The 15,065-nt window shown below is 41.9% G+C and overlaps 1 protein-coding gene across 3 annotated transcripts in view; it reads left to right on the top strand.

Moving 5' to 3' along the window:
- The window catches only part of LOC144692628 (UDP-N-acetylglucosamine transporter-like), a 61,007-nt gene that overhangs the window by 11,307 nt on the left and 34,635 nt on the right, over positions 1-15,065 (top strand). Inside the window, exon 1 of one of the 3 annotated variants that reach the window (XM_078561686.1) lies at positions 11,687-12,029. The exons of 1 other annotated variant lie outside the window; for it this stretch is intronic. In XM_078561686.1, coding sequence (XP_078417812.1) covers positions 11,925-12,029 — 105 coding nt within the window. In that variant the 5' untranslated portion in view covers positions 11,687-11,924. Of the gene's footprint in view, positions 1-11,686; positions 12,030-15,065 lie in introns of those variants that run through there. One more of the 3 variants, XM_078561687.1, reaches the window with a different exon arrangement.

Genomic DNA, 15,065 nt, shown 5'->3' with positions numbered 1-15,065 from the left:
ACACAAATTTGAAAAGCCTCCAGCATCTAAGCCTCAAGCTGCTGTCTACAAGGAATTGAAGCTGAGAAAATTCTTTGAATTCAACTGTCCAGGGTGTGTGCTTTGCCTGGGTCTGTTTAAATCTGTGTGTTTTACTGTTGCCTTAATGGAGGTGTAACTAGGAGTTAGATTAACTAGGGGAGCTATGAGTTATCATAGTAGTAATTTGTAAATCTATGTATGTGCTTAGAATCATTTTTTTTTTAAATGAATGAAGGTTTAATTTAGTTTTATAAAAACCCTCTAAGACTCGGTGGTCTTATTACTACTAAATTCAACGCACAAATCTCAAATTAATATACAAATTGCAAAACAGTTGTGGCAGCTGTTTCAAGTTTCCCTTTGGGATTTGAGCAGCTCAACATTTACCATTAGCTGTGCCATAACATTATCCATGATAGTCCCTGGATTTCTTTCCTAGCCAACATATTCTTTTGGTTCCTTGATTCCGTACTACCTGTTTTACATGTATCTACATTTAATTGCACCATTTGCCTGAAAACTTAAAATTATTCTCATTTCAATGTTGCTTGCTATTGTTATTACTTGTTATTTTCTCTGCTATACATTTTGATTTGCTCTTGCGAGTTTGATTAAGATATTTTGTCCCAAGTCGATAAAAATAACAAGGATCACGTTACAAATTTCTGGTATTCATAAATTGATTTTCATATTAAGCGTCACTGGCCATTGCTGTAAATGGATCATGTGTCACCTACAAGGAAGAGTATCGTTTTACTGCCTAATATCTAGTTATATGCTGGCATGACAAGGGCATTGTAACAAAAAGATCCATTGTATGCACTGTATGTGAAAACTTTGCATGTGCATTTCTCTTTTCTCCCTGAAGGTACAAGCATTCAAGTGAGATGAGGCCAATTATAAACTGGTTAATTTTACAAGAATACAACATTCATACGAATTAGGAACAGGAGTAGGCCACTTGGCCCCTCGAGTCTGCTCCACCATTCAATAAGATCATGGCGGTTCTGATTGTATCCTCAACCCCAATTCTTGCCTATCCCCGATAACCTTACACCCCCTTGTTAATTAAGAATCTATCTAGCTCTGCCTTAAAAATATTCAAAGGCTCTACTTCCACTGCCTTTTGAGGAAGAGAATTCCAAAGATTCACGACCCTTTGAGAGAAAGAAATTCTCCTCACCTCTGTCGTGAATGAGCGAACTCTTATTTTTAAACAGTGAGCCCCCTGGTTCTAGATTCTCCCACAAGAGGAAACTTCCTCTCCACATCCACCTTGTCCACTTCAGGATCTTAAAGGTTTCAATCAAGTTGCCTCTTACTCTTCTAAATTCCAGTGGACACAAGCCTAACCTGTCCAACCTTTCCTCGTTAGACAACCGGCCCATTCCTGGTGTTAGTCTAGTAAACCTCTGAACTGCTTCCAACGCATTTACATCTTTCCTTAATTAAGGAGACCAGTACTGTATGCAATACTCCAGATGTGGTTTCACCAGTGCCCTGTACAACTGGTGAATTCCCTACTTTTGTAATAAATTCTTCTTACAATAAACAATAGCATTCTACTAATTTCCTAATAACTTGCAGTATCTTTATGCAGCCTTTTGTTATTCATGCTCTAGGACAGCCAGATCCCTCAATCTCAGAGCTCTGTAATCTCTCACCATTTTAGATAATCTTTTTTATTCTTCCTGCCAAAATGTACAACTTCGCATTTGCCCACATTATACCCCATTTGCCAGATCTTTACTCGCTCACTTAACCTACCTATGTCCCTTTTTTAGCCTCCTTATCCCCTCCTTATCTCCTCTATGTCATCAGCAAATTTAGCAACCATTCCTTCAGTCCCTTCATCCAAGTCATTTATATAAATTGTAAAATGCTGAGGCCCCAGCACTGATCCCTGTAGCATACCACTCGTCACATCCTGCCAACCAGAAAAAGACCCATTTATGCCAACTCTCTGCTTCCTGTTAGCTAGCCAATCTTCTATCCATGCCAACATGTTACCTCCTACACCATAAGAACATAAGAAATAGGAGCAGGAGTAGGTCATTCGGTCCTTCAAGCCTGCCCTGCCATTCAATAAGATCATGGATGATCTGCCCCAGGCCTCAACTCCTCTTTCATGCCAGCTCCTCATAGCCTTCAACTTCCCAATATTTCAAAAATCTATCTACCTCCTCTTTAAATACTTTGTGATCTAACCTCTACAACTCTCTGGGGTAGAGAATTCCAGACATTCATTACCCTGTGAGAGAAGAAATTCCTTCACATCTCAGTAATTCTGTAAATATGTCCCTAGTTCGAGATTCCCTCATTAGTGGAAACATCTTCTCAACATCTACCCTGTCAAGCCCCCTCAGAACCTTGTATGTTTCAATAAGATCACCCCTCATTCTTCTAAACTCTAATGAATAAAGGCCTAACCCATTTAGCCGTTCTTGATAAGCCAACCCTTTCATCCCAGGAATTAGCCGAGTGAATCTCTCTTGAACTGCCTCCAATGCCAGTATATCCTTTCTTAAATATGGGGACTAAAACAGTACTCCAGGTGCGGCCTCACCAACAGTTGTAACAAGACTTCCCTATTTTTAAACTCCAAACCCCTAGCAACACTGGCCAAAATTCCATTTGCCTTCTTAATTATTTGCTGCACCTGCATGCGAACTTTTTGTGTTTCATGCACAAGAACATCCAGATCCCTCTGGGCTGCACTTTTTTGGAGTCTCTCTCCATTTAAATAATAGTCTGCCTTTTGATTCTTCCTACCAAAGTGCATGACCTCACACTTTCTACATTAAACTCCATCTGCGATGTTTTTGCCCACTCAACTTATTTATATCCTTTTGCAGATTCCTTATGACCTCATCACAACATGCCCTCTCACCTATTTTTGCATCATCAGCAAATTTGGATATATTACATTCTGTCCCCTCCAAGTCATTAATATAGATAGTAAATAATTGAGGCCCTATGATTGATCCTTGTGGCACTCCACTTGTTACATCTTTCGAACCTGAAAAAGACCCATTAATCTTGACTCTCTTTTGTGTGTTAACCAATCCTCAATCCATGCTAATACATTACCCCCAATACCCCTGTGAGCTCCTTGTGCAATAACCTTTTATGTGGCACCTTATCAAATGCCTTCTGGAAATCTAAATGCCCTACATCTACCGGTTCCTCTTTATTAATTCTGCTTGTTATATCCTCAAAGAACTCTATTGAATTTGTCCAACATGATTTCCCTTTCACAAAACCATGTTGACTCTGTTTGATTGCGTTAAGCTTTTCTAAACGTCCTGCTAGTTCTTCCTTAATAATGGACTCTAGCATTTTCCCAACGACAGATGTTAGGCTGACTGACCTAAAGTTTCCTGCTTTTTGTCTCCCTCCCTTCTTGAACAGGGGTGTCACATTAGTGGTTTTCCAATGTGCTGGGACCCTCCCGGAATCCAGTGAGTTCTGGAATATTTCGACCAATGCTTCCACTAACTCTGCAGCCACTTCCTTGAAAACCCTTGGATGCAGGCCATCAGGCCCTGGCGACTTGTCTGCCTTTAGTCCCATTAGTTTGTCAAATATTTTGTGCCTCGTGATAGAGACTGTCGCAAGATCTTTCCTCCCATTAGTTCCTTGCTTATCAGATATCTTTGGGATGTTTATATGTCCTCCACCATGAAGACCGATGCAAAATATTGGTCTAAATTATCTGCCTTTTCCCTGTTCCCCGTTATCAATTCTCCAATCACATCCTCCAAGGGTCCCAGGCTCACTTTAGCCACTCTCATTTTATATACCTGTAGAAGCTCTTGCTGTTTATTTTTATATTTCTTGCCAATTTACTTTCATAATCAATTTTCTCCTCCTTTATTAGCTTTTTAGTCATCCACTGATGGCTCCTAAAGAATTCCCAGTCCTCTGGCCTATCACTAGTTTTCGCTGCTTTGCATGCCTTAGTTTTTTTGGATACTCTCCTTGACCACCTTTGTTAACCACGGGCGGTTCATCCTTTTCATCAAGTCCTTTTTGACCGGGATAAATTTTTGTTGAGCATGATGAAATATCTGCTTAAATATCTGCCATTGCTCATCCACTGACCTTCCCCTTAATCTATTTTCCCAGCCCACTTTAGACAGCTCTTTTTTCATACCCATGTAATTGCCCTTATTTAAGTTGAGGACACTGATTTGAGACCTGAGTTGCTCGCCCTCAAACTGAATTTGAAATTCTACCATGTTGTGATCACTACCCCCAGAGGATCCTTAACTATGATATATCTTTTAATCCCACCTCATTACACATTACTAGATCTAAAATAGCTTGTTCCCGGGTAGGTTCTGTAATGTATTGCTCTAAGAAACAATCCCTGATGGACACTACAAATTTGTCTTCCATGTTACCCGTCAATCTGATTTGTCCAGTGAATATGCAGATTAAAATCACCCATGACAATTGTAGCGCCCTTCTTACATGCCTCCATTATTTCCCAATTTATACTTTGTACAGTGAGGCAACCCTTCGGGGGCCTATAGATGACTCCCATCTGTGACTTCTTCCCCTTGCCAATCCTTATTTCCACCCAAGCTGATTCCACATCACGATCTATCTATATCACTACTCACCACTGCACTGATACCTTCCTTTATTAACAAAGTTACCCCACCTCCTTTTCCTTTTTGCTTATTTTTCTGGAACGTCGAATACCCTTGAATATTGATTTCCCAGTCTTGGTCACCCTGCAACCACGTCTCTGTAATAGCTATCGAGTCATATTCATTTATTTATTTGTGCCGTCAACTCATCTATCTTGTTACAAATTCTGCGTGCATTCAGATAAAGAGCCTTAAGCTTTGACTTTTTACCATTATTGCTCATTCTAGTTCTGATTTCTGCTGCACTCTTCTGCTTATATTGTCTGCTCCTTCCTTTCATTATCGTTCGCCTCTTCATTACCCTGTACCTCTGCTCTCTTGTTTCGTTTTGATTTTTTAAGCTTCCCTTCAATTGAACTGCAGTAAAATGGAAGTCAGAGGGTCAGCCAATGCTCCCGTCCTAAGGTTAATAAGTCAATTCAATAAATACTCTCTCATAAGTGAAGCTAGTGCTAGACCAGTATCAAGGATTAGGTTTGTGTAAGGAGTGTTTAAGGAAAAAACCCTCCCCCCACTGATTGGTTTCAAGCCCTATCTACAACCCTAATTATACGATTCACCAGGACACTGGTCACAGCTTGGTTCAAATGAAGCCCATCCCAATGGAACAGCTCTCTCCTTTCCGAGTACTGGTGTCAGTGCCCCATGAATCGGAACCCATTTCTCCCATACCAATCTTTGAGCCTCGCATTTACCTCTCTAATCTTATTTACCCTACACCAATTTGCAAGTGTCTAAGGTAGTAATCCAGAGATTATTGCCTTTTGTGGTTCTGCTTTTTAATTTAGCCCCGAGCTCCTCGTCATCCCTCAACAGAACCTCTTTCCTAGTCCTGCCTATGTCGTTGGTACCTGTGTGGACCATGGCAACTGGATCCTACCCCTCCCACTCGAAGTTCCTCTCCAGCCAAGAAGAGATGTCCTTAACCTTGGCACCAGGTAGGCAACACAGCCTTCAAGACTCTCTGTCTTTGCTGCAGAGAACAGTGGTTATTCCCTGTTAGTACTACATTTCTCTCTTCTCTCCCCACCGACTTGAGTGGCGATCTGTACAATGGTGCTGTGGTCAGTTCGCTCATCCTCCCCGCAGTCTCTGCCCTCATCCACACCAGCAGCAAGAATTGCATATGCATTGGACAAGGGCACTGGCTGAGGATCCTCCAAAGTTAAATTTTGGATCCCAATACCTGCCTCTCTCGCAGTTACACCCTCCTGTCCCTGACCACAGTCCAAATTTGATGCAATTAATCTAAGGGTTGTGACTGTCTCCAGAAACACAGTGTCCAGATAACTCTCCCCCTCCCTGATGTGTTGCAGTGTCCACAGCTTGGACTCCAGCTCATCAACTCTGAGCCAAAGTTCCTCGAACAGCCAACACTTGCTGAGATGTGGTCACTGTGGATCGCACCTGTTTCCACCAGTTCCCACATACTACAGCTGCAACATGTTGCCTGCCTGGCCATCTCTATTCTATTCTAGCTAATTAATTAATTTGGATGTTAAATATTTTAAAAGTGAATTTCTTAACTGTACTTTTCAGCTGTAATAACGTCTCCTGATTTAAACCACTTGGCCAATCAAAAGAGACACGGAAGAGATACCCACCAATCACCTACCTGTTTTCCTTTGACATGACACCGGCTCAGACAGGTAGAAACAGGCCCTCCTCTCGCACTCTCCTCTAGGTACTGCTGACTGCCTGGCTCGGGGTCCTCATCTCACACTCTCTTCTAGGTGCTGCTGACTGCCCTTCCCAGTGCCCTCCTCTTGCACTGCTGGGCTCCGGGTCCTTCTCTCGCACTCTCTTCTAGCTGCTGCTGCTGACTTCCTGTCCCAGGGTACTTCTCTCACACGCTCCTTTAGGTGCTGTGGACTTCCTGTCCCAGGGTACTCCTCTCGCACTCTCCTTATTTTCCACTATAACCTTTCATGTGGCACATTATCAAATGCCTTCTGGAAATCTAAGTACAATACATCCGCCAGCTCCCCTTTATCCACAGCACATGCGACTCCTTCAAAGAACTCTTGTGAATGAATAAAAAAGAAAAAAATTCAAATAAATTGGTTAAACATGATTTCCCTTTCACAAAACCATGTTGACTCTGCCTGATTGCCTTGAATTTTTCTAGTGCCCCGCTATAACATCTTTAATAATAGCTTCTAACACTTTCCCTATGACAGATATTAGGCTAACTGGCCTGTAGTTTTCTGCTTTCTGTCTCCCTTTTGAATAAAGGAGTTACATTTGCTACTTTCCAGTCTAACGGGACCTTCCCTAAATCTAGGGAACTTTGGAAAATTAAAACAAATGCATCAACTCTCTCACTAGCCACTTCTTTCAAGACCTTAGGGTGAAGTCCATCCGGACCTGGGGATTTGTCAGCTCGCAGCCCCAACAATTTGCTCAATACCACTCCCCTGGTGATTGTAATTTTCCCGAATTCCTCCCTCCCTTCCGTTTCCTGGTTTACAGTTATTTCTGGAATGTTACTTGTGCCCTCTATACTGAAGACCAAAGCAAAATACCTGTTTAATTCATCCCCCATCTCCCTACTTTCCATTATCAATTCCCCAGATGCACTTTTTATAGGACCAACGCTCACTTTGTTAACTTTTTTTTTATTTAAGTATCTATAGAAACTCTTACTATCTGTTTTTGTTACTAGCTAGCTTTCTCTTGTACTCTAATTTTCCCCTCCTTATTAATCTTTTTGTAATTCTTTGCTGTTCTTTATATTCTTTTTAGTCTCCTGACCTGCCACCTGTCTTTGCACAATTGTGTGCTTCTTCTTTAAGTTTGATGCTGCTTTAACTTTTTTAGTTAGCTATGGATGGAATTTTTCTTTCTCATTGGAATGTATATATTCTGTGTATTCTGAAATATCCCTTTTAAATGTTACCAGTGAACCTCTATTGACCTATCCTTAACCTCAGTTGCCAGTTCACTTTAGCTAGTTCTGCTTTCATGCCCTCATAATTGCCCTTACTTAACTTTGAAATACTAGTCTTGGATGCACTCATTTCCCCCTCAAAATGAATGTAAAATTCAATCATATTATGCTACTTAGGGGTGCCTTCACTATAAGGTTATCAATTAATCCTATCTCATTGCTCAATATCAGGCCTAGTATAGCCTGCTCTCTGGTTGGCTGCAGAACATGCTTTTCTAAGAAACTATCCCGGAAACATTCTATGAACTCTTCATCTACGCTATCTATGCCCATCTGATTTTTCCAATCTATATGTTGATTAAAATCCCCCATGATTATTGCTGTATCTTTTTGACAAGCTCCCATTATCTCTTTTTTAATACCCTGTCCTACCATGTAGTTACAATTAGGAGGCCTATACACCACTCCCACAAGTGACTTCTCGCCTTTATCATTTCTCATCTCAACCCAAACTGCTTCTACATCCTGGTTTCCTGAACTTAGGTCATCCCTGTGCTAATGCCATCATTAATTAACAGAGCCACCCCTCCACCTTTTCCTAACTTCCTGTCCTTCCTAAATGTCATGTACCCTTCAATATTCAAGTGCCAATCTATGTCATCCTGTAGCCATGTCTCTGTAATGGCTACCAGATTGTAATTATTTATTTCTATTTGCGCTATCAGTTCATCTGTTTTGTTTTGAATGCTACGTGCGTTTGGATACAGAGTCTTAAGTTTCAGCCTTTTATTATTTTTGTAGCGTCTAGCCTTATCTGCTGATTTACTCTTGGATTTATACTCTCTGTCCCTTACTGCCACAGCCTGTTCATCATTTCCCTTATTAGTACCTTTCTCTCTTGCCTTGTCTCTACTCTTTGTAGATCTCCACTCTGTTTGATCTCCACTCTTTCGTTTATCACATCTTCCCAAATTTGATCTCTTGCCCCCACTATTCAGTTTAAAACTTTCTCTACTTGAGTGAATTTTCAATCTGTATCCTACCATTCCTTACACAAACCTAACCCTTGATATTGCTCTAGCACTAGCTTCACTTACTGAATTGACTTATTAACCTTAGGACGGGAGCATTGGCTGACCCTCTGACTTCCATTTTACTGCAGATTGTGCTGTTGTTGATAGTTAATACTTGTGGGCCACGTTTAACCTCATAACAACTTGATAAAAATGAACTTAAAATCCTTCCCGGACCAACAAGGCAAAAATCTCAAAACACAACTTGTCCTGAGGGCTGACTATAAGATACCACTCACAACCAGGGTGACCAACCCTGTGGAGGGATAAGTAAGGGACACTTCGACAATGGTAGTGGTTTCAGGAACTTGGAAACGGGTTGGGGGGGTTGTGGTTAAGAGAACAACATGCACAGAGCGACGGGGCTAAGAAGGTCCCCTTGCAACATTCCACATATAAGTTACTTTAGTCTGCCTTCTCAATCCCATTGACACTGTGTACTCTGCTCGCTGAAGCTCCGCGCTCTTCCCCAGACAATCCACGCTGCTCACCAACACACAAACACCTATGCCCAACTCGCCTCCCCGATAGACACTCAGGACCGCCTCTTCCCAACCTCGCTTAATCCCCATTCACTCAGAAGCCCCTTTCCCAAGCCTTGCTCCCGCTCACTCAGAACCCCCTGTTCCCAAACACCCTCCCCATCACTCAATCAGCAGACGCCCCCCCGCCCCTTTCCCGGATCCTTTAACATATGGCTGATTACTATGAAATACAGTGTTTTACCAACACTGTTGACATAGATGTACAACATTATTAAAATCCTAAAAAATGAAATATAAACTTTTTAATTGGAAAGAAAGCAGGTTTACAAAATAATTTAATAAGACTATTTTGTTTTTATGTATCTTGACGTTATAAATCAAACACACAGTATTCACAGCAGCTACAAGGCAACTGTAAAGGTGTCAAGTTGAAGTGTTGTGTGCCAGTTGAGTTCTTCCTTGTAGCTTATCCTGTGATATACAATTATAACTTTTGCAGGTTAGCCCAAATAAATTGGACTCAGGATGATTGTCAGATACTTCGCACCACATCTTTGACCATAAGTACACAGCTCACCTTTTGAGCAGCTCTCATAAGTGCCACAATTATGTATGTGTTCAGAGTTTCAATGATGCAATCTGAACTGTATCATAAATTGCTGTAAACGTGGGCATGTGGGACCTAAATAATGCTTTCCATTGATTCATTTCAGGACTGAAAGCCTTGTATTTCATGGCAGTAATTTTAGTCACAAGCTGGACTTCGCACATTTTTAATGAATAGATTTAAAATGTTTTTTCCACAAAATCCATAAGCTTAATGAATTACGTTTTTGTCTGCAGTTTCTGAAAGATATCTGATCCAGTATACAAGGATTACTGTGAATTCAGTTGGATGATGTTAGAGAAAATATATATACATTATAGGTGGTGATATTTTAAAAATTCTTCCACTGTATTTTTTTAATTCTTGATTCGTGCTGGGGTACAGTTTCAAAGGTACCAGGTGTCCTCCAGTATCTCAATCATTCACTCTGTCCAGCAGAAGTCATTAGTAGTTATCAGGAGCAAGATTTATGTTTACTTCTTGCCTAGTATTGGACACAGATCAGAAGTGTCATTCTTACCATTGTGGTCAAATTAGCTAATTGAGCAGAGATGGAGGATCAAAGTTCAGACCTTCATAGCATGTACTGTTCAGTTTTACACTAGATAGTGTACATCAAATGCTCAAAAAAACGTTGTGAACAAAAGGCAGTAATAGGGGGGAAAAAATTGCCAGACTCCAGTGGGAGAAATATAAGCTTTTTCCTTTTTATCCTCCCCTCATCTGAAGGTAGTGACTGATTGCAGGGTACAGTGTTTGCGGTCCCAATTACTTTGATTAAGCTATTCTTTGAGTATTTCAGTAGGTTATGTAACATTGGTGACAGCTATAATTACAGAGTATGTTGCATTACTAATACCAACAGGAGTTACAAAATTAGAGGGAAAAAGTCCAAACCAGCATGATTCATACATGATCTTTCAGAAGTATAGATTTGGAGGTGAACCATGACAAAATAGTAGTATAATAAAAGCAAAAAACTGCGGATGCTGGAAATCCAAAACAAAAACAAAAATACCTGGAAAAACTCAGCAGGTCTGGCAGCATCTGCGGATAGGAGCACAGTTAACGTTTCGAGTCCGAATGACCCTTCAACAGAACTAAGTAAAAATAGAAGAGTGGTGAAATATAAGCTAGTTTAAGGGGGGGGTGTGACAAGTAGAGCTAGACAGAGGGCCAGTGATAGGTAGAGATAACCAAAAGATAGTAGTACTCTTACTTCTGAGATAGAAAGTTGTGAGGTTCAAGTTCCACTCCAAAGATTTGATCACAAAATCTTTGCTGATTCTCCAATGCAGTGCTAAAGGGGTGCTTGCACCAATAGTCGCATAGACCTTCGAATGATAATTTAAAGCAAGGCCCTGTGAGCTGTTTTAGGTGAATGCAATTGGGATCCCATGACAATATTAAGGAGAGCAGGGTAGTTCTCCCTGGAGTTCTGGTCAATATTTATTGCTAAAACAGGTTAATAAAAGCAAAATACTGCAGTTGCTGGAAATCTGAAATTCAGAGCTCATACTAACTGAAACATTTTATTTCTCTCCAAAGATGCTGCCAGACCTACTGAGTTTTTCCAGCATTTTCTGTTTTATTTTAGATTTCCAGCACCCGCAGTATTTTGCTTTTTTTTTCCCCGCTATTTTGGGGGAGCTTGCTGTGAGCAAATTGGCAGTTGGTGTTTCCGCCAGTAGTGACTGCGCTTCACAAAAAAAAAGGGACCCTTCGGCGGCCGTAAAGCGCAAGAGGACGTCGTGAAAGGCTTTAAGCCATGAGTTTATTTTTAGCCGCTATGTAAATTCAAATTGTTCAGGCGGGGGAAGAGCTCTTTATGAAAACGTGCATCGGAAGGAGGTGATTTGCTAACTCCCCCCGGGCGGGGCGGGGCGGGGCGGGGGGGCTGCAGTTTGAGCTGTGGCGAGGGAGGGACATGTTCTCGCGAGAAGCGATGAGTTCTCGCTGCAGGGGGAGCGGCGGCCATTGCACGGAGAGGATTCCTCAGGTGAGAAGAAGAGGAGGAGGGAGAGAGAGAGCGAGAGAGTGAAACATTTCCACAGCCGCCGACACCGACATTCTCATCAAAACAGCCACACACAAAAAAAAACTTTAAACTCAGAAACGGCGGAATAAACTGCAGCCTCCATCATCGGCCATGGTGGTAGAGGTGAGCAGGCGCACTGGCTACTGCTCCCGATGCTGGAATTAATAACTGCTTATATTTCATGTAAAGGTGCGAGTCCACTCGCCTGCTCAGAGAGAGTGAGAGAGAGAGGGGGGCTCGAAATCGAATCTTTAAAGGTAAAAGCCTCACTGAGTTTACTGGTCACTCTTCCTTGCCCGTGCTGTAAATATAATCTTTCACCTCTATCAGCTGGAACTTAAACCATCAATCTGAGATCAGCCGTCACTCAGTTGGTTGACTCTTGCCTCTGAGTCATCATGATCCGGGTTCAGGTCCCGCTCCAGGACTTTAGTAATAAATCAATTCTGTCTGACACTCCAGTGCAGTACTGAGGAAGTGTTGCACTGGCGGGTGCTGTCTTTCGAATGAGATTTTGAACCAAGACCCCCCCCAACTGTAAGTTTGACCCTTTGCTCATGACGGAAACAGGTGTATGTATGATCGACTGTGAATGTCTCATCACGGTGTTCTGTTGACCGAGGATGTTGATGTTAATGTTTCCCCCCCCCAAAATATACTGTGTTCATAAAATTTGTAACAGTACATTACAAAACATTTCATTTGGGAAGAGACGGTGGCATATGGTAATGTCACTGGACTATAGTGATGCAGAGGCCCAGACTCAGGGATTGGATTCAAATTGAATTGAATTCAATTAATAAATCTGTAATTGAAAACTAGTCTCAGTAAAGGCAACCATGAAACTATCATCGATTGTTATAAAAACCCACCTGGCTCACTAATGCTCTTTTAGGGAAGGAAATCTGGCCTACATGTGACTCCAGACCCACAACAACGTGGTTGACTCTTAACTGCCCTCTGAAATGGCCTAGCAAGCCACTCAGTTCAAGGGCAATTAGAGATGGGCATCAAATGCTGGCTTTCCTCATCTTTCCTTCATACACCATGTTCCTCCCTGAGTTGCCTCAATACAATTTCAATACTCTTGTTTTTGCAAAGTACATGCTATGTCAGGTGTACAGCCCGAGGAGTTCTACAAATTTTCCAGCCCCTCGGTGTACTATAGCTGAAAGGCCTTTCCCCACTGCCCCTCTGCAGCGACAGCCCCAAGCTTTAGTGTGTCCCTCAGCACATAGTCCTGGACGTTGGAATGTGCCAGTCTGCAACACTCGGTCGAGGAGAACTCTTTGCACTGGAAGACCAAGTTTCTAACAGACCAAAGAGCGTCTTTCACTGAGTTGATGGTCCTCCAGCCACAGTTGATGTTTATCCCTGTATGTGTCCCTGTGAATAACCCGTAGAGCACAGAGTTCTGCGTCACACAGCTGCTTGAGATGAACCCTGATAAAAACCACTGCATCTCTCTCCCAACCCTCTTTGCAAAGGAACATTCCAGAAGGAGGCGAACAATGGTCTCTTCCCCGCCACAACCACCTCGAGGGCAATGTGCGGAGGGGCTGAGACTCTGGATGTGTAGGAAGGATGTGATGGGGAGGGTCTTTCTCACCATCAGCCAAGCTACATCTTGATGCTTGTTTGCAAGTTCTGGCAATGAGGCATTCTGCCAAACGACTTTGACAGTCTGCTCAGGGAACCATCCAACAGGACCCACCATCTCCTTTTCCCACAGGGCCTCTCGGATGTTACATGCAGACCATTGTTTGATGGATTTGTGGTTAAAGGTGTTTTTCTGCATAAACTTTTCAAAGAGAGATAGGTGGGTATGGCACGATCCAAGCGCTTGGAGCATTCCACAGCAACTGGGCCGGACCCATCCTTCTCAACACCAGGGACAGGTAGGACCCCGGCATGTAGTGACACTTGGGTGTTTGCGTACCGAGAGTCTATGCACAGCTTGATGCAGCTACACCCAAAGGTGACCATCAGGATGAGGGCGATATTGAATATGTTTTCTTTCCTCCAACCAAGGATGGTTAATCTCATGTCCTCATCTTCCAAAGGTGTGTGCCAAAAGTTCTTGGATGTCCTGATTTATGCTTTCCTTCCTTTATCTTATTTGGTTATTGCCCACATGACTGGTCCTTTGTCCCTTGGCTCTGTGTTGCAACATAATTGGTTAAATTACTTCATTACCTGGAAAAACTCAGCAGGTCTGGCAGCATTGGCGGAGAAGAAAAGAGTTGACGTTTCGAGTCCTCATGACCCTTCAACAGAAGTTCAGTTCTGTTGAAGGGTCATGAGGACTCGAAACGTCAACTCTTTTCTTCTCCGCCGATGCTGCCAGATCTGCTGAGTTTTTCCAGGTAATTCTGTTTTTGTTTTGGATTTCCAGCATCCACAGTTTTTTGTTTTTATTTTTATAAACTACTTCATTGTCCATCCAGAATCACTAAGCAGGTCTGAACATTCCTCATACGTTTTAACAGGTATTTCTGGTACAACAGGTATTTCCAGTTGATGCCCCAGGCAGCTTATGATTTCATACCTGATTATAACAGCTTGCAGATCAACTTGCTACATCTTTTAATTTTTAGCTAAACTTAACTGCCATGCCTTGCAGTTACACCTTACATTCTAACAAACACATTTTGAACAATCATTAACCCAGCAAAAGAATTAAGATACAAGGAAAGCACAAGAATATTACAGCATGATTTCATACCGCAAATAAACTTATATAACACATTTCTTGGCCTAATCTACAATCTGCCTGCTCAGTAGACGTAAAAAATCTCAGGGCACTGTTTCGATGAAGAGCAAGAGAGAGTTCTGGCCAACATTTATCTGTCAATCACCATCACAAAAACAGATTATTCGGCCATTATCACATTGCTGTTTGTGGGAGCTTGCAAAATTGGCTGCCACGTTTCCTACATTACAACAACTGCACTTCAAAAGTACTTAATTTGCTGTAAAGTGCCTCGAGATGTCTGGTAGTTGCGCAAGTGCTATATAAATGCAAATCTTTCTTTTTTAAGATCTTAAACAAATTGCTTGGTCAAGAACAGAAATCTCAAATATTTTGTGATACATTGAATACCAGTGTCACAATTCTATGATCTGCCAGAAGCTCAGAGGATAATAATTAAAAGACTGCATCACAGAGGGAAACCAGCCATTAAAATGTAGATCTACAGTCAGGTTGTAAATTGCTTGCAAAACAAAGAGTAGATAGGAGGTTTAAAAAGAAATGTGTGTGGGGTTTGGGAGTTTCAAGGTTTTATTTAGGG

The sequence above is a fragment of the Cetorhinus maximus genome, chromosome 17 (assembly GCF_964194155.1).
Source record: "Cetorhinus maximus chromosome 17, sCetMax3.hap1.1, whole genome shotgun sequence".
Taxonomy (NCBI): Eukaryota; Metazoa; Chordata; class Chondrichthyes; order Lamniformes; family Cetorhinidae; genus Cetorhinus; species Cetorhinus maximus.
This window is presented reverse-complemented; position numbering and strand designations above follow the sequence as displayed.